Below are 26,154 nucleotides of genomic sequence, written 5' to 3'. Positions count from 1 at the left end.
AGATGATTGGCAGAGATACATCTGGGGATGGTGTTACAGCTTGCAAAACTGAATGTGGACAAAGCCATAAGACTGGATGAGAATATATTCCAGGATACCAAGGACACTTAGAGAGGTTTTGGTGGGCCTTCTAAAAGATGTGTTTGGTGGGCCTTCTAAAGGTTGTGTTGAATAGATCTTTGAAGACTGGTAAAATGCCACGGGAATGGAGAAAGGCTGATATGATCCTTTTTCACAAAAGTGGAAACAGTAGAGGTAGGAAACTGCAGTCAGGTGAGCCTTTGGTGAAAAAGGTAGTGGAGATTCTACTTAAGAAAAGGTTATTGAATATTCTGTAGCCCAATGAGTTACAAGATCCATGGCAAAGTGGCTTCACCAAAGGCTAATCGTATAAAATTAATCTGATTATTTTGAATGACAAAATAACTGGATCAAGGTCATGCACTGGATGGTAGTCTACCTAGATTGCTGTAAAGCTCGTGATACTGTTACTCCTATAAGACTCATAAACTGAGTGGCTTGAGGATAGGACCTGAGGTGGTCAGCTGGATCACAAATTGGCTGCTTGATAGGCGGCAGAAGATGGTTGTAAATGAAATTTGCTTAAAAAAAGTGAGTAGTGAAATGCCTCAGGGATCTGTCCTGGGGTCTGATTCTTTTAAGTATATTTGTTAGTGATATTGCGAAAAAGTTACAAGGAAAATTGTCTTTATGTGGATGTCATGAAGATTGGAACAGAGTGAACATCCCAGAGGAATGTATATCAAAATGGTGTATATATATAAAAACATAAGCGATCTGATGTCAGAATGGACACTGTTCTTAAAATCAGTAAGTAGAGCATATATATATTTCAAAACAATCATGGAATCTGATTTCAGTACTTACACATGATACATGCAATCACAGCAAAATTCCTAAAGCAGCAGCTATGAAACCATTGATATGTCGTCAACTACAGTGGGGGCCATAAGTTAAAATATACAAATGGGCTTGCAGCTCAATCTTTTATGAAGAGGGTCAGCACAGAACTTTTCAGGAAGAATATGCCAAAGCATAAATAAATCACTGTCCCTGCTGGACTCAAACTTGGGCATGGATGGAGGAGGGAAGTGTAAGACAGTGCCCAAATAGCAGAACAAACTAGTGGGCTTATACAAAATAACCAAATATGATAGGTACAAATGGGTGTCAGTATATATATATATCAAACATATAAACGGCGAGTGACCGTACTCACTCGCAAATGCGCAGTAGAGACCTCTGCCCCGCCCCCACGTCAATACGTGATGACGGGGGGCGGGACACAGAGGGTCTGTACTGCGCATTGCTGAGGGAGGGACACCGCCGTCTAACGCTCCCCCCACCCGAGTCGCCGCCGCCACCCACCTTCTACCCGGTCGGGCCCTCGCTCCACTATTGAAACAGCGAGGGTCCGGGAACGCAGCACTGAGCTCTGCTGAGCTGCCGACATCGACCTTCCTTCTTCTTCTCTGCCTCTGTCCCGCCCCCGCAGTCGGTGGGGGGGGGGGGGGGGGGCGCGAACTCGGAGGGGGAGGGGCAGCGGCGAACTCGGCAGTGGGGGCGGGCCTTTCAACCCCCCCTTCCTATAATAGCCCGTTTTTACGGGCTCAAAGTCTAGTATATATATATATATAGCCTTATATGCCCCGCCGTATAGACAAAGCCTCCTCCTCCTCCTGAACTCACTATAGGCCTCTACCTTCCAGCAAGTGCTGCCTGTGCTGGCTCCAATCCCAAAATGGCTGCTTCGACCTTCAGTAGCAATCTCATGGCAATCTTTTTCACTATGGAGGCCGAATGGGCAGGAGCATGGGGGGATTGCCCCTGCCCCATCTCACCACTGGATCATTAGGGCTGTAAAGCCTATGAGAGGAAGGGTTGGAAGTAGGAGTTTCTGGTTGTGGGGTGGGGATGGAAGCGGTGATGGGAGGATACCTCAGGGGAAGGGAGGAAATGGGAGGAATGCTTGATGCCACAGGGGAGGGAGGGAAAGAAAGAAAGAAGAGAGAGGAGTGCTCGAATATAAACCCTCAGTTTATCATTTTCCCCACCCCTTTTTTTAAGGGAAAAATGCTATTTTGGTTTATATTTGAATATATGTGGGTCCTCTATGCTTGTTTAATGCATATTTCTGTATTTTGCAGAATAGAGGTCAAACTTCTTGCAAGAAAAGGTCCAGTGTATATGGCTTAAAAGGCTGAAATCCTGCTCTTTGGGGGGGGGGGGGGGGTGCTCCATTTATACGCTGTAAAGCAGGATCAGTTCAGCCTTCAAACTGCTGAGAACACGGTAGCCAGACTCATATTTGACAAAATGAAATATGAAAGTGCCAGTCCCTTATGAGAAAAACTACACTGGCTCCCTTTAAAAGAACGTATTGCTTTTAAGGTTTGCACCCTGGTTCATAAGATCATATACGGCGAGGCTCCAGGATATATGTCAGACCTTATTGACCTACCAACCATGAACTCTTAACAGCTCATCACGTACATTCTTGAATCTCCACTACCCAAACTGTATGGGACTGAAATATAAATTAACATATGCATCCAGCTTTTCCTACATATACACACAAATTTGGAATGAATTACCAAAATCCATAGTGACCTTCCGTAAACTATTGAAAACTTATTTATTTAAGAAAGCATACAATAACAACTCATCCTAAATGCAAATTAACAAAACACAACTATACAACATGTCTTCTCTATATCTCAACTGTTTTTGCTAATTATCTTGATTTCAAGTTTAATGATCCCAATTGTTCAAGCTATTTTTGTCATGAATGAAGTTTAACCTGTCACCTCTATCTATCTGTCCCTCTACCTCAACTATGCATTTCTCCTATCCGGAACTGGTAATCACCACTAACGGAATTATGTAAGCCACATTGAGCCTGCAAATAGGTGGGAAAATGTGGGATACAAATGTTATAAATAAAATAAATAAATATATTTGTTGCATACTAAATGACAGAATTCTTTATTTACAATAGAAAAAACAGTAGCAATTTTATAGTGGCTTTTTTATACCACTGTATTACAGACACAGTACAGTCTCAATTATCCAATATAAATGGGACTGGCCCGTTGTCAGATAAATAAAAAGTCGGATAATACTGAAAACAACAATCAAAAATGACTCCCTGGTAGGAAAGCAAGGTCTCTGTTCAAAACATCTTTAATGTTCACTTTCTTTAGCGCTTCCTTTCTGCAAAAGTTTCTGCTGTATAGACAAAACACCTTATTTATTTATTTATTTGTTACATTTGTATCCCACATTTTCCCACCTATTTGCAGGCTCAATGTGGCTTACATAGTACCGTATTGGCGTTCGCCAATTCCGGTATGAATAAATACATGTGATATTGTGGTAGAATAAGGGTCATGTGTGACAGACTCGTTAGGGGATCTTAATGAGTCTTTCAACTGGCCAAAAATTGCTGCCATGCTGTATAAGCAAGATCTTGGCTCAAAACATTTTCAACGGTTCCCTTGCTGCACAAGTGGGGACCCAGATCCAAAAATTACTGCCATACTGTAATGCTATAAAAGTAAGGTCTCCGTTTAAAACTTCTTCAACTGTTCCCTTGCTGCAAAAGTGGGGTTCCAGGTCCAAAAATTATGGTTCTTTTGCCTAGAACCATGGTCTCAAAAAAAAATGTATGAAAGCATTATCTCAAATTAAAAAAAAAAAAAGGTTCCCTCATTGCAGAAGCGGGTCCCCAGATCCAAAATTTCATGCATAGAAGCATAGACTCAAAACACAAACAGGGAGAGAAGCAATGTGTGTCTTAACTCGGATGAGGGGTGCATGAAGGAGTATCAACAGCAATGCATGGTTCCCTTGCAGAGAAGCACAGTCTCAGCTCAAAGATGGCTTCCTTTGCACCATGTGAAATGTGCTTCTTAAAGGCAACACAATGATGTCATATGGGGGGGGTGGTGTCTGAGATATGCCGGATGGTCAGATTAATGACGGTCTGATGATCAAGACTTTCTCCGAGGACAAGCAGGCTGCTTGTTCTCACGACTGGGGGGGGGGGGGGGGGGGGGTTGACGTCCACGGCAGCCCCTCAAACCGGAAGAAAATCTTGCGGGAGGTCCCAAACACAGGACACACCCACCGCACATGCGCGACCGTCTTCCCGCCCATGCGCTCCCGCTCAGTTTTTTCGATTTCCGCGCTGGAAACGCGTTTTCATCACTCTCCGTGTCAGCCCCGGAAAACCGTTTCGCGGCCTAATCCGCGATTTCTTTTGATTCTACGTGCATTCGCGCGCCCCTTTTTTTTTTCATTAAAAAAAAAATTCCCTTTCGAGTTTTTTTCTTTGTTTCGCTTCGTCGCAGCCTTTCTTTATTTTCGTGGTGTTACTTTTTACCGCCACCATCGACGGTTTTGACTTCGCCGACGCGATTTTTCCGTCGATGTCCTCGAAGGTCCCGAGCGGATTCAAGAAGTGTGGTCAGTGCGGCCGGCAGATCTCGCAGACCGATCCTCACGCTTGGTGTCTCCAATGCCTCGGTCCGGAGCATAATTCCAAGGCTTGCACCTTGTGTCTCGGCTTGAAAAAGCGGACGCAGGTGACGAGGCAAGTTCTTCGGGGACCGTCTTTTTGGAATTTGCACCGGCCCGTCAACGTTGGCGGCATCGAGGTCGATGGCCGGGACTTCGGTATCAGTACCGATGTCGACGTCTTCAATGCCGACTATGGAACCGACCCCAGGAGTACAGGTTCCCTTGGCCCGACGACCTGCCAGCGACTGCGGCGTTGAGCGACCGAGTGGGCAGTCCGCCTCGGCTGCTCCCGCTGCCCAGGGCCATCGGGACCGAACCCTGTTGGATCCAACCCCCAGAGGACGCGGAAACTCCACCTCCTCCTCATCCATGCCGCGGAGCACCTATGACGGGCATAGAAAGAAAGTTGCGACGAAGCACCGTCATCGGTCGCCCACGGCGCATGGCACGGGGCAGCTCAGGGACGTTGAGAGACGATTCGATCCCTAGGAAGCACCCACGCCGAGGGGAGCGCTCCCCCTCTATTGAAGAGGTGTCTGCACAGGTCGTTGGGTACCCCGGTACTGTCTCCTGGACCCGAGCAGCTTCGAGCATTGACGCCCGCACCGGCCCCCCAGCCTTTCCCGACAGCGGGCCTAGACGAGTGCCTCTGAGCCATCCTCCCAGGTATCCTGGAGGGGCTGATTGCGCCCGCGGTGCCGTTGATGGAAGTGCCGGCTGGCTCTGGCCCCATGATGCGGTCGTCGACACCGGTACCACTTGCAGCACCGGTCTTGACCGCCACTCAGGTGGAATTAACGTCGATGGAGGGAGCTTCGTCCCCGCCGGCGCGGGAGTCCACCTCTCGGTGCCATCATCAAGGACGTGGTTCCTCGGGTTGAGCTCATGTCCGACACCGAGGAGGAGGCCTCATGGGGAGGGGAGGAGGATCCCAGATATTTCTCCTCTGAGGAGTCTGCGGGTCTTCCCTCCGACCCCACGCCTTCACCAGAGAGGAAGCTTTCGCCTCCAGAGAGCCTCTCCTTTGCCTCTTTTGTCCGGGACTTGTCTATTAGCATTCCCTTCCCAGTGGTTACCGTGGATGAGCCGAGGGCTGAGATGCTCGAAGTTCTCGACTATCCATCACCACCTAGAGAGTCTTCCATGGTACCGTTGCACAATGTCCTCAAGGAGACAGTGCTTCGGAACTGGTTGAAGCCCTTATCTAATCCCACCATCCCTAAGAAAGCGGAGTCCCAACACAGAGTTCACACAGACCCGGAGTTGATGCGGCCTCAGCTGCCACATGACTCAGCGGTCGTGGACTCTGCTCTCAAAAGGGCAAGGAGTTCGAGGGATACCGCCTCGGTGCCCCCAGAGCGGGAGTCTCGCACTCTGGACTCGTTTGGGAGGAAGGCCTACCATTCTTCCATGCTCGTGACTAGAATCCAGTCATACAAGCTCTACATGAGCATCCACATGCGGAACAATGTGCGGCAATTGGCAGACCTGGTTGACAAGCTCCCGCTGGAGCAGTCCAGGCCTTTTCAGGAGGTGGTCAGGCAGCTGAAGGCATGCAGAAAATTCCTGTCCAGGGGTTTTTGACACCTGTGATGTAGCATCCAGAGCCGCGGCCCAGGTTATAGTGATGCGCAGACTTTCATGGCTGCGTGCCTCTGACCTGGATAGCCGGACCCAACAACGGCTAGTGGATGTCCCTTGCCGGGGGGGATAACATTTTCGGCGAGGTCGTCGAGCAGTTGGTGGACCAACTGCACCAGCGGGAAACCGCTCTCGACAAGCTCTCCCACCGGGCGCCTCCAGCATCCACCTCCACAGGTGGATGTTTTTCCCGGGCCCGGCAGGCTGCACTCTACGCTTACAGCAAGCGTAGGTACAACCAGCCGGCCCGAAGGCCTCCTCAGGCACAGGGACAGTCCCAGCGCGCTCGTTCCCGTCAACAGCATGCGCCTAAGCAGCCCCCTGCAGCTCCACAGCAAAAGCAAGAGACGGGCTTTTGACTGGATCCATGGGAACATAGCCGCCATCAAAGTAGCCGTGCTGGACGACCTGCCGGTCGGGGGGAGGTTGACTGTTTTTCACCAAAGGTGGCCTCTCATAACCTCCAACCAGTGGGTTCTCCAAATAGTGCGGTGCGGATACACCCTGAATTTGATCTCCACCCCACCAAATTGCCCACCGGGAGCTCAATCCTTCAGCTCCCACCACAGGCAGGTACTTGCAGAGGAACTCTCCGCCCTTCTCAGCGCCAATGCGGTCGAGCCCGTGCCACCCGGGCAGGAAGGACAGGGATTCTATTCCAGGTACTTCCTTGTGGAAAAGAAAACAGGGGGGATGCGCCCCATCCTAGACCTGAGAGGCCTGAACAAATATCTGGTGCGAGAAAAGTTCAGGATGCTTTCCTTGGGCACCCTTCTCCCCATGATTCAGAAAGACGATTGGCTATGTTCCCTGGATTTAAAGGATGCTTACACTCACATCCCGATACTGCCAGCTCACAGACAGTATCTACGATTCCATCTGGGGACACGTCACTTCCAGTATTGTGTGCTGCCCTTTGGGCTCGCCTCTGCACCACGGGTATTCACGAAGTGTCTCGTGGTGGTTGCAGCGTACCTTCACATGCTGGGGGTGCACGTGTTCCCATATCTCGACAGTTGGCTGGTGAAGAGCACCTCAGAGGTGGGAGCGCTTCGGTCCATGCAGTGCACTATTCAACTACTGGAGCTGCTGGGGTTTGTAATAAATTACCCGAAGTCCCATCTCCAACCAGTCCAATCTCTCGAATTCATGGGAGCTCTGTTGAATTCACAGACGGCTCATGCCTACCTTCCCGAGGTGAGGGCTCAGAACCTTCTGTCCCTCACCTCCCAGGCCAGGACGTCCCAGCAGATCACAGCTCAGCAGATATTGAGACTCCTGGGCCATATGGCCTCTACAGTCCATGTGACTCCCATGGCTCGTCTTCATATGAAGCCGGTTCAATGGACCCTAGCTTCCCAGTGGTGCCAAGCCACGGAGAACCTAGAAGATGCTATCTGCCTGCCCACCAGTTGTCGCAATTCGCTGCGCTAGTGGACGATTCGGACCAATTTGACCTTGGGACGCTCGTTCCAAATTCCTCAGCCGCAAAAAGTGCTGACGACGGATGCATCTCTCCTGGGGTGGGGAGCTCATGTCGATGTGGTTCCTCCAGGAAGCAGGTCTTCAGATCAATCTCCTGGAGCTCCGAGCGGTCTGGAACGCGCTGAAGGCTTTCAAAGATCGGCTGTCCTTCCAAATTATCCAAATTCGGACAGACAATCAGGTTGCAATGTACAACATCAACAAGCAGGGGGGCACCGGATCTCGCCCCCTGTATCAGGAGGCTGTCGGGATGTGGCGCTGGGCAGCACGGCATGCTTCTCCAAGCCACGTACCTGACAGGCGTAAACAACAGTCTGGCCGACAGATTGAGCAGACTCATGCAACCGCACAAGTGGTCGCTCCATTCCAGAGTGGTACGCAAGCTCTTTCGAGAGTGGGGCACTCCCTCGGTGGACCTTTTCGCCTCCCAGACCAATCACAAGCTGCCTCAGTTCTGTTCCAGACTTAAGGCACAAGGGCCTCCTGTATGCATATCCTCCCATACCTTTGGTGGAGAAGACCTTACTGAAGCTCCAGCAAGACCGCGGCACCATGATTCTGATCGCGCCCTTTTGGCCCCGTCAGATCTGGTTCCCTCTTCTTCTGGAGTTGTCCTCGGAAGAACCGTGGAGATTGGAGTGTTTTCCAACCCTCATTTCGCAGAACGACAGAGCGCTTCTGCACCCCACCCTTCAGTCTCACAGCCTGGATGTTGAGGGCTTAGATTTTGCTTCGTTGGGTCTGTCTGAGGGGGTCTCCCGTGTCTTGCTTGCCTCTAGGAAGGATTCCACTAAGAAGAGTTACTTTTTTAAGTGGAGGAGGTTTGTCGTTTGGTGTGAGAGCAAGGCCCTAGAACCTCGTTCTTGTCCTGCGCAGACCCTGCTTGAATACCTTCTACACTTGTCAGAGTCGGGTCTCAAGACCAACTCAGTAAGGAATCACCTTAGTGCAATTAGTGCTTACCATCTTCGAGTAGAGGGAAAAGCCATCTCTGGAGAGCCTTTAGTTGTTCGATTCTTGAAAGGTTTGCTTCTGTCAAAGCCCCCTGTCAAGTCTTCCTGCAATGTCATGGGATCTCAACGTCGTCCTCACCCAGCTGATGAAACCTCCTTTTGAGCCTCTGAACTCCTGCCATCTGAAGTACTTGACCTGGAAGGTCATTTTCTTGGTGGCAGTCACTTCAGCTCGTAGATTCAGTGAGCTTCAAGCCCTGGTAGCGCATGCTCCTTATACCAAATTTCATCATAACAGAGTAGTCCTCCGCACTCACCCTAAGTTCCTGCCAAAGGTGGTGTCGGAGTTCCATCTTAACCAGTCAATTGTCTTGCCAACATTCTTTCCCCGTCCTCATACCCGCCCTGCTGAACGTCAGTTGCACACATTGGACTGCAAGAGAGCATTGGCTTTCTACCTGGAGCGGACACAGCCCCACAGACAGTCCGCCCAATTGTTTGTCGGAAGGGGGTCGTTGTCGGGAAATGCACCATTTCCTTCACTTACGCCCAGGCTGGGCTGACTCTTGAGGGTCATGTCACGGTTCATAGTGTTCGAGCCATGGCAGCGTCAGTGGCCCACTTGAAGTCAGCCACTATTGAAGAGATTTGCAAGGCTGCGACGTGGTCATCTGTCCACACATTCACATCACATTACTGCCTCCAGCAGGATACCCGACGCGACAGTTGGTTTGGGCAGTCGGTGCTGCATAATCTGTTTGGGGTTTGAATCCAACTCCACCCTCCTGGGCCCGGTTTTTATTCTGTTCAGGCTGCATTCTGTTAGTTGTTCTTCGTAGGTCAATTTCTGTTATGTCCTCGCCGTTGCGAGGCCCAATTGACCCTGGTTGTTGTTTTGAGTGAGCCTGGGAGCTAGGGATACCCCAGTCGTGAGAACAAGCAGCCTTCTTGTCCTCGGAGAAAGCGAATGATACATACCTGTAGCAGGTGTTCTCCGAGGACAGCAGGCTGATTGTTCTCACCTACCCTCCCTCCTCCCCTTTGGAGTTGCGTTTTTTCCTCATTTCTTTGCTTGTCATTTAACTGAGCGGGAGCAGCGCGCACGGGCGGGAAGATGGCTGCGCATGCGCGGTGGGCGTGCCCCGTGTGCGGGACCTTCCACGAGATTTTCTTCCAGTTTGAGGGGCTGCCGTGGACGTCATTCCCCCCCCCCCCCCCCCCCCCCCCCCCCAGTCGTGAGAACAATCAGCCTGCTGTCCTCGGAGAACACCTGATACAGGTATGTATCATTCGTTGTACTGTAATTGCTTAACCTTGATGTTCTTGCCAGGTCCCAAATGAGTCCAGTGGAGAGTAAAAAGCAAATGACTCGATACATAGAAATACAATAAAAATTTTTAAATATAAATAAACTGTACACATCAGATAAAACCCACCTCAAAATACATTGGTTCTGGATCAACCCTATTTGTATAGTTTTTAGTAGTTTATAGTAATGTATCTTTGATTTCCCTTTTTCATTTCATTAGCACTTGGAACAGCTACGGGCAAACAGGAATAAACTAAATCCAGTACAAAAATTGACGCTGGAGCAGTTGGAGAGTCAGTTTGTCTTGATGCAGCAACACCAGCAGGTACCTAATCCTTACTGCACTGTTAAATGATCTTTGGGGCATTTTATATAGCTCTTTTGTACTGTAGAAATGGCACAGAATGAAATGGATCATATTTTTAATATCTTTTGAAGTTCTGAGGTATTTCATACTGAAACTGAATACCGTTTTACCAGCTCTTTAAGTATTGCCATACTGGGACAGACTGAAGGTCCATCAAGCCCAGCATCCTGTTTCCAACAGTGGCCAATCCAAGTCACAAGTACCTGGCAAGATCCCAAAACAGTACATTTTATGCTGCTCATCCTAGAAATAAACAATTGTGCCTGTGCTCTGTCGAGCATCAAAATATAACAAAATGTTTAAACACACATGAATACAAGTGTATTGCTTCTTCAGCTTATTGAGAGTGGAGTAGTCTCATATGTAACACACGATAAAGATTATTTGATTTTTCACCCAATGACTGGGTGTATTATCTGTGTGTATTGTCTAATCATTGACTGAACCTCCACCACCCTTTGCTAATCTTATATATAAAGATATATTTCTGTTTGTCAATATGCTAACATCTAATTTTATGTAGCACTTAGCTTGAACAAGTTGGTGCTCTTAAAACCCCAACTTGTTCAAGCTAAGTGCTACATAAAATTAGATGTTAGCATATTGACAAACAGAAATATATCTTTATATATAAGATTAGCAAAGGGTGGTGGAGGTTCAGTCAATGATTAGACAATACACACAGATAATACACCCAGTCATTGGGTGAAAAATCAAATAATCTTTATCGTGTGTTACATATGAGACTACTCCACTCTCAATAAGCTGAAGAAGCAATACACTTGTATTCATGTGTGTTTAAACATCCTAGAAATAAGCAGTGGATTTTCTCCAAGTCATTTTAATAATGGCTTATGGACTTTTCTTTTAGGATGCTATCCAAACCTTTTTTAAACCCCACTAAGTTAACTGCTTTTACTACATTCTCTGGCAACGAATTCCAGATTTAATTACACGTTGAGTGTAGAAATATTTTCGCTGATTCGTTTTAAATTTGCTACTTTGTAGCTTCATTGCTTGCCCCCTAGTCCTAGTATTTTTGGAAAGAGTAAACAAGTGATTCACGTCTACTCATTCCATGCCACTCATTATTTTATAGACCTCTATTATATCTCCCCTCGGCCATCTCTTCTCCAAGCTGAAGAGCCCTAGCTGCTTTATCTTTCCTCATAAGGAAGTTATCCCATCCCCGTTATCATTTTCGTCTCCCTTCTCTGTACCTTTTCTAATTACACTATATCTTTTTGAGATGCAATGACCAGAATTGCACATAATATTCAAGATGCAGTCGCAACATGGAGCAATACAAAGGCATTATAGCTTCCTCATAAAATTAATACCTAACATTCTATTTGCTTTCTTAGCCGCCGCCGCCGCACACTGAGTAGAGGGGTTTCAACATATCAAATATGACACTTAGATCCCTCACTGTGTTGTGTACACTATTGACCTTCACCATGTTTGCATTTTTGTTGCTTTGATAATAAAGATCTTCATTTTCCAAGAGTGCATTATTTGTCTAAGGAATTTGATTTTGTTTTGTGTTGCACTGAATGAACTAAAATTTTTTTTAAATAATCCTTTTTAATAAAGTGTTTATTTGTTTACCTCTTGAATAAAAGTAAATAAAAATTGCCTAACCATTTCATTTGGCTTGACAATTTTAAATTTACCAGAAATGAAAAAAGTTAGATGCCATATATATTTATAAGTCAATAGAGGATTTTGAGCTGAAAAAAAAAAGGATTAAATTATAGTGATCTGTGCATAAATTAAGGTTACAATATGAGGATTCATCTCCTCTTTTCTTCTCTACCCCACCATGTCCAGTATCTCCTTCTCTACTCTCTTCTCCCCCCCCCAGGTGTCCAGCATCTCCCCTTTACTTTCCTACCCCATTTGTCCAGCATCTCGCCTTCACTTTAGAATATGCAGAAGAGGCATTGTACTTTCACATTTTTGCGGTGCTGTCTCTGATCTTTTTCCTTCAGTAATCCAGGTGGTATCAAAGTGCTCAAATGCATCTTCTGTGTTCAGATCTTGCAGTCCACCTACCATGGGACTTGGCTCTGAAAGGAATAGCTGCATTTGAGCTCCTTTGCTACTACCCAGTTCTGCTCATTTAAGGGGAGGACAGCATGGCAACACAGTGAAATTACTGGTAAGTATAGTGCTTCCCACACTGACCTCTGGAGGGGGGTGTTAGGGAAAGGGTTATGCTGGACACCTGGGACAAGGGGAAGGGTAAAGGAGCTATTGGATATGGGTGGGGGAGGGGGAAGTTGTGACCCTCAGTATTATCCATGTATGTCAAACATATTTTTTTATGCTCAATTTTTGACAATAAATTCCTCGACGAAAATATGTACAATAGGTCTTAGAGCTCTTTCATGTATATCCTAGTTCCTAATTCATTTCTCAGTTTTAAGGATTATAATGGAATCTGTTGAGAGTTCTTGACAAATTAATATTCCATAATTTCATATCATTTTGTTAGCTCACTTTAAATATTTTAAGTTAGAATGTATGTAGCTCTTCACTTTGACAGTCTAGGAACCTTTTCTGAAACTTCAGTACTAAAATGATATATAGCTGCTATTTAAGCAAAATCCACCAAAATAAAATACAGTAGAGCACTTAGAGAGTGGCACAGGGACAAAGTTTGTCCTCAGTCCTGCTGCTAGCTGGGATGGCACTGCAGGTGGACCTGAACCAGTGCTCACCTTGTCCATGACTTGAGCCAGCCCTGACTGACCTCTGTTTAAAAAGATGAATTTTATTTATAAGGATCAAACCTGATGCCACATTACGGTGAATACCTGCATCAGGAGTGCAAAATCAGATAAAATCAACATACTCCAAAATGTATTTGATAAACATCAATCTTTAATGTAAATCACAACAGATTTGTGCTGCAGAGGCTCAGTAGAAGAACCAAAAAGTAGCTAAAGATACGTTTTGCTTTCCTGGTGTCTTCTGACCAATTTGCATTCTTAAGTTGGTCTACATACCTTTTGCCTCTTTTTTAGTTACGATGTTTAAATTTTCCAGTACCCTGAGCCGCAGACCACAATAATACCAATTTCTTTGCTACTGTGTTAAATAATTTTAATTTCACATGTTGCTATTTAAATTTAAAACTTTTACCAGGACAAATGACCATTAAACTCTAAATATTAAATACAGCATGAGAAACCTACTATGCACTTTTGGTTTTGGAAAATAAACATTTTTGTTTTATTTTGACTTGAAATAGATGAGACAAACTGCAGTTGCACAGGTACGATCTACTGGAATTCCAAATGGGCCAACAGCAGAATCATCACTGCCTACAAACTCTCTCTCTGGTCAGCAGCCTCAAGTTGCCCTAACCAGAGTGCCTAATGTCACTCAATCTGGAGTTCATCTGGCCTGCCCTGGGCAGCCTATGGCTAATGGACCCTTTCCAGCAGGACCAGTCTCTTGCAGTACAACAGGAACTTTAGGTAGTACAGACACTTTTTTGATAGGCAATAATCACATAACAGGAAGTGGAAGTAATGGAAATGTGCCTTACCTGCAGCGAACCGCACTCACTCTACCTCATAACCGCACAAACCCGACCAGCAGCGCAGAGGAGCCGTGGAAAAACCAACTCACTCACTCCACTCAGGTACCTAATTTATTATACAAATAACAGTGTACTGTTCTGATTTGGGATGTTGAGGTGATAGGACTGTAACTACATCTGCTCTCGAGGAATATATTGATCTAACTTAGAAAGGGCCATTATAAACTGCATAGATTTGGATATGTGGACTATAAATATTTTTAAATAAAATAAATGCTGCTGTGTTTAAAATGCAGATACTGTTTCAAACTGTAATCTTCAGGTAGTTTTCAGCTTACAGGTATCCCTCCCCATTCCTGCCCCAAACAGAAGGACTGGATCCCTGAGTTCTAAGAGGACAAGCAGGAAAGCAAGTCTTCACAGCATGGAAGCCCGGCAAGGAATCATTACTCCAGCTTCACACAGAGCAAGCTGTCTCTGTCTTTATCTTTCCATGGAGCCAAATGGATCTGTTACAGAGAGCTCCCTGTCAACACTATTTTTGGTCAGATTATTGAGGATTTTCTTTGTTTTTCCTCTTGCTGTTCTGCAGTTCAAGGTTCTTTCTGATTCTGCAGACGGGATATTCCAATTCACATCAGGCAAGTTGAAATCTCCCAACAGTAGCACCTCATCTCTTTCATACCTATCTTCTATCAGATCCTTGTCTAGCTTCTCCGTTTGTGCCAGAGGTCTGTATATAACACCTGTGTAGATACAAGACGATCCATAAAACGTCTTCCTTTCCTCAGGTTCCCCGCATTTCATCCGCTCTGATATTGTCTCTCACAGCACCACCTCTTCGGCCCTCTTTTTATCCTTCCTAAAAAGATTATAGTCTGGTATAGTCGCATCCCATTCATGGGACTGATTGAATCACGTCTCTGTAATAGCAACAATATCCAAGTTTTGTTCAGACATCAGGGCTTGCAAGTCTTGAACTTTTTTACCTAGATTATGAGCATTTGTGCTGATTGCTTTCCATGTGCTTAGTGAGTTTAGGTGGTTTTCTATATTTAGATGACCTTTCCCTCTCATGTTTGTTCTGGGGGTGACATTCTGAATTCCCTTGTTTCCTTTTGTCACCCCCTCCTAGTTTAAATGTCTAGAAACATACTGTCTGAATTTCTCCCCAAGGATCCTTTTTCCCATCACAGAAAGATATATAACCCATCATTGCAGTACAGCCTGTTACGTTTCCACGTATTACCCCATGCTCCTAAGTATCTAAAACCTTCTTCTTTACACCAAGACTCAAGCCACTTATTGAAATCCACTGTTTCCTTGTCATCAAGCAGATGAAGCCATTACGTATGGGTTGTGTCCATTAACCAGCAGGGGGAGATAGAGAGCACTCAACTTTTCTCAGTGCCTCATGGCCAGCTAGCTCCACTGCCTCTTCAGTATTCTCTATCTCCCCAAGCAGGGTGGCTGCAGCTTCTTCGAGCTCCATCAAAATCTGCCTGGGGGTGGCTCCTGGTTTGCCAGTTGTTAGCCGGGGTGTTAGAGGCTATAGCAGCTTCACTTTGAAGGCACATAGGTCAGCCTTTTCCCTGCCTTACCCATGCCCCCGTGGATGTGGACATATTAGCTTGCTTTTCTCTGTCCTTTCCCACTCAGTGGATGCAGGCACATTGGTTTGCCTTTTCCACTTATCTGAGCCTCCGGAGTGTTTTTATTTACCTCTTTTTTCCTCTGCTTTCCTCACAGCGTAAAAAAATAATTAATTAAAGTCGCGTCGCACTTTAGCGCAGCGATCATGGAAAAGAGGTTTTTTTTTTTCTTGAGATTCTTCTGCAGGACTGGAGCTGTGATACTCGGTCCAGTGAGGTAAGAGTGTTTTCTGACTCCTGCAGGGTGGGCCCGCGATCGGGACATTTTTGGCGCGAACCGACATTTTTGAATTTTACCGCCGTTTTCGGCGATGGCTGCGGAGACTGTAAAGCGCTGTTCTAAATGTGGCAAGCGCAAATCAGCAGTGGGGCTCTGTAATTCGTGCTGTACAGACGGTAGAGCCGGCCCGAGCATGGCGAGCGGCGATCTTTCACGCTCTGAGCTGGCAGCGGATGCCATTTTGGATTTTCCACATGGCGCGGCCTCCGTTGCGACGGAGAGCCCTGAATCCGGGGGGGGGGGTCCTCTGAGTGAGGCTAATAATAGAGCTGATAGCCCTGGGCAGGATCCGGGCGGTCAGGGAGCGGTTTTCTCCCCTGATTTTGTTTTAATGCTGCATAGGGCATACATGCTTAAAAGAGCTCTTCCACAGGGATCTTTGGACCCTCTGCCTGCCCCCCCCCCCCACCCCCCTCCGGTGGATCCTGACCTTTTGGAGTTGGCTTTGCCTGTTTCTTATCCTCCTGATAAACACAGAAGGGCTAATTCCCCTTCTGAGTGTGGCGCCCCCCCCCCCTTTCTCCCCCGTGGTCGGGCTATGAGGATTCTGAGGGGTCTGGCAGAACTTCTTGGGCTGAGGAGCCAGAGTCGGGTGCAGAATTGCCATAGGAGCTTGATGATCCGTCTGCGGTGAGGATTTTCCACTGCGAGGAGCTGCCAGCGCTTATTTCAGATGCCTTACAAGCCCTCTCGATTGAAGATCCTGGGAGTGTCACAGCCTCCTCTGTTAATCCAAGGATGGCTAGTACCAGAAAGCCTGCTCGAGCCTTTCCTTTGCAGGACTCCATCCAAGAGCTGACCCCGAGGGACCTTTGAAGGTTGCCAGGGCTATGGGGCAATTATACCCTCTGAGTGAGGAACATTTGGCTCGCTTTGCAATGCCTAAAATGGATGCCCTGGCTGTGACAAAGAGAACTACCCTCCCTGTTGAAGGAGGTGCTGCCCTGAAGGATATTCAAGACCGCAGGCTTGATTCAGCTCTGAAGCGGTCCTTTGATTTGGCAGGTCTCACTGTTTGGGCGTCTGCATGCAGTTATGCTGCTAGAGCCTGCCTGGCTTGGTTACAGCAGGCAGTGGAACAGCCCAGTGATGGAGCGGAGACCATATCTGAAGTGGCTCCGTGGATGGAGTCGGCCTTGTCCTTTTTGGCTGACGCCCTTTATGATATGGTCAGAGCTTCGGCTAAGCAAATGGCTGTAGCAGTGGCGGCTCGCCGCACTCTTTGGCTACGACATTGGGCGGCGGGCATGGCCTCTAAGCAAAGGTTGGTCAAGTTGCCCTTTCAAGGCCTTCTCCTGTTCGGTGAGGAGCTGGAAAACATTGTTAAAGGCCTGGGGGATTCCAAACCTCAGCGTTTGCCTGAAGGGTCAGGCGGTCCGCTCCTCTTACAGACCTCGCTTCCGTGAAGCTAGAAGGTACCGCCCGGGGCGTGCTGCTGGGTTCACTTCGCGTGCCCACTCAGCAGAGAAACTCCTTTTGCTCGGACAAACGTTCCGCAGCTGCCGGTTCAAGGCCTGGAGTTCAGGGATGACTCTCTCTCTTTTTTTTATTTTTTTTTTTATTTATAATTTTCACAAAAATACAAACATAACCAGTTTGCAAAGTAATACAGAGAAATATTTAAAAAAAAAAAATAAATGCTAAATCTAGCATATATTAAACAAAGTAATCTTTTCACTCTTCCTTAGACCACCAAAGGGTGGGGGGAGGGGACTAAACAAATTTAAAGAGAAATGTAGTCCAAAAGAAAAAGGAAATTGCTTCAAATTGGCATAGTCCTGTTTGTTAATTCTTCTTTAATTGCTGAATCAATTTTCTTATTCAGGTAGATGGAATTTTAGCGTCCAGAAAAGACTTTAGTTGAGGTAGCTAAAAAAAAACGAATTTAATGCCAGACATTCGAATTATGCACTTACAAGGATATACCAAAGTAAAAATTGCTCCCAGTGCTCTCACTTCATCTCTTAATGCAAGGAATTGTTTTCGCCTTTGCTGTGTTGTTTTTGTAACATCGGGATAAACCCAAATTTTCTGTCCATAGAACAGTGTTGAGGAATATTTAAAGTAAAGTTTCATAATCAAATTCAAGTCCTGTTCAAAGACCATAGATACTATAAGAGTCCGTCTAGATGTTATTTCTATCTTCGATTCCTCTAGTAATGCAGTTAGATTTTGCATATCTGCCACAGGAGATTCGAGTGTCTCTCCCGATTTTTGAACTTTAGGTAAATAATACACCTTATTACAAGGAGGACTGTCTGCGGGCGTTAACTTCAGAATTTCTTGAAAGTATTTCTTGCGAAAATCTCGAGGCGTCAAAGCAGGAGACATTGGAAAATTTAACATTCTAAGAGTGAGGCGTCGGTTATAATTTTCTATCTGCTCTATTTTACGAGCAGTAAAAAGTTTATCTTTAACAAGAGCATCTACCGTTGTTTTAACTTTTGTAGTCTCTTCTTTAATAGCAGACATTTGAATTAAAGATTCTCTTTTTATTTCGTCATAAGATTCTGACATTAAATTCAACTTACTTGTTAACAAAGAAACTTCTTTAGTGGATTTAGCCACTTCAATAGTCAATCTCTGAAGCGCCATCCATATAGCTGCCATAGTCACCTCCTGGGGCATTTCTTGCTCCAGAATATTCTCCACCGGTGCATCAGGGGAAGAACGGCCAGAAAGAGACAAGTCAGAGACTACAGCGGTATCTGCTTGTACTCTTAACTCCCCTCTGGCTCCAATGGGACAAGGAGGCGGTTTCAGCAACGGAGGCGAAAGCGTGGTCTCTAGATCCCTGACCGACGCAGCTCCTTCTGCGCTGATCTCAGCGGGTGTCGCCAGTCCGGATTCAAATTGTAAGCTTCTCACAAAACGATCGAGTGTTTGCTGTATAGGGGATGACGTTAGTGCCACTGGCGGTTTCACTTTTGTAATCCCCTTTCTTTTAGTATGAGGCATATCAAAGTCCGGGGAAAATCTTCGTATTCACCAGCAAACAGTTTGAGAGCGTCTGTGAGCTCACCTAGGATGCCAGGGCCGTGCCGATGCGGTAAGCGGGGTAAGCGCCGCAGGGGGGCGCTATCCTCTGGGGGGCGCCGCCGCTGCGTGCTTACCCTGCCCTCCCGCTCCCATGTAGGAACTGCACGCCCTCTTCTCCCCCCCAAGATCCCGTTCCTTTTTTTTTTCTTTTAAATTTACCTTCCTCCGGCAGCGCAGCGTCAGTGAAGGAGGCGGCGCTCCCAGTCCCGACGTCTCTAGCCTTCCCTTGTTCGCTGCTCACTGCCCCGCCTTCTTCTGACATCACGTCAGAAGAAGGCGGGGCAGTGAGCAGCGAACAAGGGAAGGCTAGAGACGTCGGGACTGGGAGCGCCGCCTCCTTCACTGACGCTGCGCTGCCGGAGGAAGGTAAATTTAAAAGAAAAAAAAAAGGAACGGGATCTTGGGGGGGAGAAGAGGGCGGGCAGTTCCTACATGGGAGCGGGAGGGCAGGGGAGAGAGGGGAATCGCTGCCTTGGGAGCCAGGCAGGTGCGGGGGGGGGGCAACTGGTAGTCTGCAGGGGGGCGCCAGAGACCCTTGGCACGGCCCTGTAGGACGCCATCTTGCTCCTCCCCCCTCAGGGGTGACCCTCTCAATGATGGTGCGCCGGCCCTCTCCTTGTTTCCTGTCATCGGAGGAAGACTTTCCCTCTTTTTCGAGGAGTGGGCCAAAATCTCCGCAGATCAGTGGGTCTTGGACCTGATTAGAGACGGATACCGAATAGAATTCGATGCCCCGGTGAGAGACGTGTTTGTGGAGTCCCGATGTGGTTCTGCCGCCAAACGGGCAGCGGTAGAGGAGACTCTGCGCAGTCTTTGCCAGATAGGGGCTGTGACCCTGGTGCCTCCTGCCGAACAAGGTCTAGGCCGCTACTCCATTTACTTTGTGGTGCCACGAAAAGGCAGGTCTTTTTGCCCGATCCTGGACTTAAAAGAGCTAAACAAGTCCTTAAGAGTGCAGCATTTTCACATGGAAACCCTGCCCTCCGTCATTGCGGCGGTACAGCCAGGAGAGTTTCTCACGTCTCTGGACCTGAAAGAAGCTTACTTGCACATTCCAATTTGGCCCCCGCACCAGAAGTTTCTGCAGTTTGCGGTGTTGGGAAAACATTTCCAGTTTCGGGCCTTGCCTTTTGGCCTCGCCACAGCTCCCCGAACCTTCTCCAAGGTAATGGTGGTAGTAGCTGCCTTTCTCAGGCGAGAGGGTATCCGGGTTCACCCGTACCTAGACGACTGGCTCATCAGAGCAGACTCAGAAAAAGAGAGTCATCTAGCTACAGCCAGAGTGGTCTCAGTCCTTCAATCTCTGGGCTGGGTCGTCAATAAGGCCAAAAGTTACCTGACCCCCTCGCAATCTCTAGAATATTTGGGGGCCAGGTTCGACACAGCCTCGGGCTATGTGTTTCTTCCCGAACAAAGGCGGTGCAAGCTTCAGAATCAGGTCCGTCTGCTCCTGAGGATGCCCCGCCCGCGAGCTTGGGACATTGTCCAGCTGTTGGGATCGATGACGGCCACCTTGGAAGTGGTGCCATGGGCGAGGGCACACCTGAGACCTCTACATTATTCTCTACTTCAACGATGGTCTCCAGTATCTCAGGATTATCAGTGCAGACTTTCTTGGCTCCCTGCGGCCTGCCTCAGTATGGAGTGGTGGCTCTCGGACAGCATGTTTCGACGGGGAATGCCGCTGGCGCTCCCCGATTGGTGTCTAGTGGTGACAGATGCCAGCCTGAAGGGCTGGGGCGCACATTGCCAGGGGAAGTATGCCCAGAGTCTGTGGACGCCCGACGAGTCGGAGTGGTCTATCAACCGCCTGGAGTTAAAGCGGTGTTTCTGGCTCTTCTGGCCTTTCAAGTGACCCTGGAAGGATTGTGTGTCCGAGTGATGTCGGACAACATGACAGCAGTGGCCTACATAAATCGACAAGGCGGCACTCAGTGCAGAGCTCTAGCCGCGCAGGCCGAACAAATTTGCCACTGGGCCGAGCTGCATCTACAGTCCCTGTCAGCAGCTCAAATTGCAGGTCAGAGCAGCGTGCAAGCCAACTATTTAAGCAGGCATCACATCGATCCAGCGGAGTGGGAACTAGCAGACGATGTATTCCTGCAGATATGTGCCAAATGGGGCAAGCCCGTGATGGATCTTATGGTGACCAGTTCCAATGCCAAAGTCCCGTGCTTCTTCAGCAGACAGGAGGGATCCTCGCACTGCCGGGTTGGATGCCTTGGCTCAACCCTGGCCCATGGGCTTGCTGTATGTCTTCCCTCCGTGGTCCTTGATAGGGCGAGTGCTCCTGCGGATTCGGCTGCATCCAGGAGAAGTGGTGCTTATCGCCCCGGATTGGCCCAGGAGGCCTTGGTATGCGGACCTCCGACAGATGCTTTTGGAGGCTCCCTTTCCGTTACCTTTGGTTCCGCACCTGTTGTCACAGGGTCCGGTGGCCATGGAGGACGCCTGCCGCTTTGGTCTTATGGCATGGCGATTGAGAGGGCGCAATTGAGAGATAAAGGCTACTCAAATAAGGTAATTTCCACTCTCCTGCAGGCCCGTAAGCGCTCCACTTCCGTGGCTTATGCCAGGATTTGGCGCCAGTTTGAAGTCTGGTGTGTTTCAAGAGCGCTTCCTCCATTGCTGGCTCTTGTCTCGCCGATTCTGGATTTTTTTTGCAGGATGGTGTACACAAAGGCTTGGCCTATAATTCCCTGCGGGTGCAAGTGGCAGCATTGGCCTCCCTGCGTGGCAAGGTTGAAGGCGTGTCCTTAGCTGCTCATCCAGATGTGGCACGGTTTCTTAGAGGGGTGCTTCGGCTCCGTCCTCCCGTGCGGGCACCTTGTCCAGCTTGGAACCTGGGGTTAGTATTGAAGGACCTTCAGGGGGCTCTCTTTGAACCGCTTTGGCGTGCTTCAGAGAATGATTTGACACTGAAGGCCGTCTTTTTAGTGGCCATTACCTCGGCGAGACGGGTGTCAGAGCTCCAGGCGCTGTCCTGTAGAGACCCTTTTCTGCAATTCTCAGAGTCAGGGGTCACGGTTCGGACGTGCCTTCCTTCATGCCTAAGGTGGTTTCAGCATTTCACCTAAACCAGCCTGTTTTTCTTCCCTCCTTTGTTGAGGAGGAGTTTCCAGGTTCATTTGGGCAGTTGCACCTTTTGGATGTGCGCAGGACTCTGTTGCAGTATCTGCGAATTACAAATTCTTTCAGGACCTCTGATCATCTTTTTGTGCTGTTTGCAGGTCCTCGCAGAGGGTCTTCAGCTTCTAAATCCACTATTGCCCGTTGGCTCAAAGAAGCTATCTTTTCAGCATATCTGCTGTCTGGCCGGGCTTTGCCAGAAGCCTTTAAGGCACATTCCACAAGAGCGATTTCCTCTTCCTGGGCAGAAACTGGAGCACTATCTCTTCATGAGATTTGCAGTGCTGCAACATGGGCTTCTAAGCTCTCTTTCGCCCGACATTACAGGCTGGATGTGGCTGCCAGGAGGGATGCGCATTTTGGAGCACAGGTACTAGCGCGTGGTGTGGCTTGTTCCCACCCTATTTAGGGATTGCTTTGTTACATCCCATACGTAATGGCTTCATCTACTTGATGACAAGGAAGGGAAAATTAGGTTCTTACCATGATAATTTTCTTTCGTTTAGTCATAGCAGATGAAGGCAGGTGCCCTCCCTGTATGATTGTCTGTATTGCAGTGATTCTGATTTTAGGTGCTGTTCTTGTTTCCTGAAGTTATATTCCTTCCTTGGGGAGTCTGAAAACAGTCTTCAGGATTCTTGTTACAGTTATAGGAGGATGAGTTCATTCCCTCCAGTTCATGTTTTGGGAGGATGAGTGTATTCCCTCCAGGAGGATACAAGTATTCCCTTCGTTTATACAAAATGGAGGACGAGTTTATTCCCTCCAGGAGGAAGAGTTCATTCCCTCCTTTTTTGAGTTCATGCCCTTGTTAAGGGGCCATCGTTCGCTGTGAGGAAAGTTCATGTTATTCCCATTGCGGTTTGCCATACTGCTTTGGAAGCTTCAAATACTGAAGAGGCAGTGGAGCTAGCTGGCCATGAGGCACTGAGAAAAGTTGAGTGCTCTATCTCCCCCTGCTGGTTGATGGACACAACCCATACGTAATGGGTTCATCTGCTATGACTAAAGGAAAGAAAATTATCATGGTAACCTAATTTTTCCTTTGTGTAGTCTTTCCTATCCCTTCCCCCACATGGGAATTACTTTAGAAAAAGCCACAGTCCGAACCAAAGATTTCAGTCCCTCTCCAAACTTCTGGAATGTTCTTTGTGCTGTAAATTTGCTATTGTTGGCCAGGTCATTTGTCCAGAGGTGAATTACAACATCAGTATTTGAAGCCTTGCTCTCTTCTCGGATCACTTTCAGTGTTTGGTTGGTTGGTACTTCTGGTAGCTGAAGATCCTGGAATGCATTTTACTAGGTTGGAACCCTTGAACTATGTTCCTAAGTTAATACCTCTGATTATGGAGTCTCCGAGCAGTAAGAGTTTTCTGCTTTTCACCAATCTGTCATTGTTTGGGGGATGTTTCTTGGGTTGTGCTTCTTTCATTGCTTCTGGTTCCCGGTTCCACCACAGTACTTCTTCTTTTTTTTTTTTTAAGCATCTTAATGAAGCAACACAGCAAAAGAATTTGACAGGGGCAAAGGTTGGGAGGGTGAGTGCTTCTGTGTCACATATCTTATGTGTGCCAGAGCCTATTGTGACCCATCTGTTTCTCTGTTGTTTCATTCTCTGTGGCAGCGGTGGTGGTAAATTGGCAGGGAATTGAGTAATCCTGGATGCTTTTTAGTTATAGCTAATTCCTTCTTGGGTTTGTTGATCTAATCTTTCAAAGCTGATATTTGGAGACAGGACAAGCTCTAAGGTTCCAGATAGTTTGCCTTAGGATTAAAGCAGAACATGTATTGCACTGAATGAAGGTCATATTGATACGATTCACAAGTGTGAAAAGGTGAACTATGATAGGGGATAACAAGGAGTAGGATTGACCAATTATGGTGTAATGAAGATACTTGTCCCTTGATTGCCCTATATAAAGGGAGTTCACTTAGGGGTGGGTGACTGGGACTATAGAGTCAAACCCTCTGAAAGTGAGAGACAGGTTTTTTTTTGGGGGGGGGGGGTTGAAAATAAGATAGAAAAGAAGCAGTATATCAGTAAGATATTAAGAAGCAGGTAACATCAGTTTACAATCAAGCCATGTATGAAAATACCCAGTGTAGCTCAGACAGCTCACAAGGTAAACTTAAGTTCTGTGTTTTCTTTTACCTCACAGCTGTATACAAATTGCCCCTCCTCCAGAGATATGCAATCTGTGAGTCACCAGATGCTATGTAACCAAATTGAATTATGTCTCTGGCATTGAAGATTCACAACACAATTCTAATAAACACACGTTTAAGACTGACACCAGAGTCACCAAATTAAGTACGTAAGTATTGCCACACTGGGACAGACCAAAGGTCTACCAAGTCCAGCATCCTGTTTCCAACAGTGGCCAATCCAGGTCACAAATACCTGGCAAGACCCCAAGAAAGTTCAATACATTTTATGCTGCTAATCCCAGAAATAAGCAGTGGATTTTCCCCAAGTCATTTTAATAATGGTCTGTGGACTTTTCTTTTAGGAAGCCGTCCAAACCTTTTTTTTTTAGACCCCGCTAAGCTCACCGCTTTTACCACGTTCTCTTGCAACGAACTCCAGAGTTCAATTACACGTTGATTGAAGAAAACGTTTCTCCGATTCGTTTTAAATTTACTACTTTGTAGCTTCATTGCATGCCCCCTAGTATTTTTGGAAAGAGTAAACAAATGATTCACATCTACCTGTTCCACGCCACTCATTATTTTGTAGACCTCTATTGTATCTCCCCTCAGCCATCTTTTCTCCAAGCTGAAGAGCCCTAGCTGCTTTAGCCTTTTTTCATAGGGAAGTCGTCCTAGCCCCTTTATCATTTTCGTCGCCCTTCTCTCTACCTTTTTAAATTCCACTATATCTTTTTTGAGATGCGGTGACCAGAATTGCACACAGTATTCGAGGTGCAGTTGCACCATAGAGCGATACAAAGGTATCATAATGTCTTCATTTTTGTTTTCCATTCTTTTCCTAATAATACCTAACATTCTATTTTGCTTTTTTAGCCGCTGACGCACACTGATTAGAGGGTTTCAGCATATCATCAACAATGATGCCTAGATCCCTTTCCTGTTCGGTGACTCCTAACGTGGAACCTTGCATTACATAGCTATAATTCGGGTTCCTCTTTCCCACATGCATCACTTTGCACTTGCTCACAGTAAACATCATCTACTATTGAGATGCTCAGTCTCGTAAGGTCCTGTTGTAATTTTTCACAAACCTCTTGCGATTTAACAATTTTGAATAACTTTGTCATCACCAGTTACTCCCATCTCTAGATCATTTATAAATATTTTAAAAAGCAGCAGTCCCAGAACAGACCTCTGGGAAACCCCAATATCTACCCTTCTCCTTTGACAATACTGACCATTTAACCCTACTTTCTGTTTTCTTTTAGCCATTTTTTATTCCACAGTAGGACACTTCCTCTTATCCCATGACTCTACAATTTCCTCGGAGTCTTTCATGATGTACTTTGTCAAACACCTTTTGAAAATCCAGATACACAATATCAACCGACTCACCTTTATCCACATGTTTGTTCACCCCTTCAAAGAAATGTAGTAGATTGGTGAGGCAAGATTTCCCTTTTCTAAATACATGTTGAATTTGTCTCATTAATCCATGCTTTTGAATGCTCTGTAATTTTGTTCTTTATAATAGTCTCTACGGTTTTGGCCGGCACTGACTTAAGGCTCACCGATCTATATTTTCCCGGATCTCCTCTGGAACCTTTTTAAAAAATCAGCGTTACATAGGCCACCCTCCATTCTTCCTGTACCATGCTTGATTTTAAAGACAAATTATATGTTACTAACAATAGCTCCGCAAGTTCATTTTTCAATTCTGTTAGTTCTCTGGGATGAATACCATCCTGTCCAGGAGATTTGCTACTCTTCAGTTTGTCAATTGCACCGTTACATCCATTACTCGATGCCGATGTAGGTTCCATGTTGAGTGCAGAATCAGTTTTTCACTCTGGACTCTGCGGGCTTTAAGTGTCTTCGTTTGCATAAGCAGATAGAGGTCCCAGTGCTCCAGACCCAAGCACTGAACACATCAGTTATGAGATTCTGTGCCTGAAATGGGCTTATTGCAGTGCATACACTTCTTAAAGCCACTCACCACCATCGTTGACACGGAGGGAAAAATGGTCGTTGGCCCGGGGTGCTTGTGTGGTTCCAT

At 46.9% G+C, this 26,154-nt stretch overlaps 1 protein-coding gene across 3 annotated transcripts in view; it reads left to right on the top strand.

Moving 5' to 3' along the window:
- The window catches only part of KDM6A (lysine demethylase 6A), a 606,821-nt gene that overhangs the window by 372,211 nt on the left and 208,456 nt on the right, over positions 1 to 26,154 (top strand). For all 3 annotated transcript variants that reach the window (XM_030202242.1, XM_030202240.1, XM_030202241.1), the window contains 2 exons: positions 10,151 to 10,255; positions 13,554 to 13,949. In XM_030202242.1, coding sequence (XP_030058102.1) covers positions 10,151 to 10,255; positions 13,554 to 13,949 — 501 coding nt within the window. The remainder of the gene's footprint in view (positions 1 to 10,150; positions 10,256 to 13,553; positions 13,950 to 26,154) is intronic.

This window comes from Microcaecilia unicolor, chromosome 4 (assembly GCF_901765095.1).
Source record: "Microcaecilia unicolor chromosome 4, aMicUni1.1, whole genome shotgun sequence".
NCBI lineage: Eukaryota > Metazoa > Chordata > Amphibia > Gymnophiona > Siphonopidae > Microcaecilia > Microcaecilia unicolor.
This window is presented reverse-complemented; position numbering and strand designations above follow the sequence as displayed.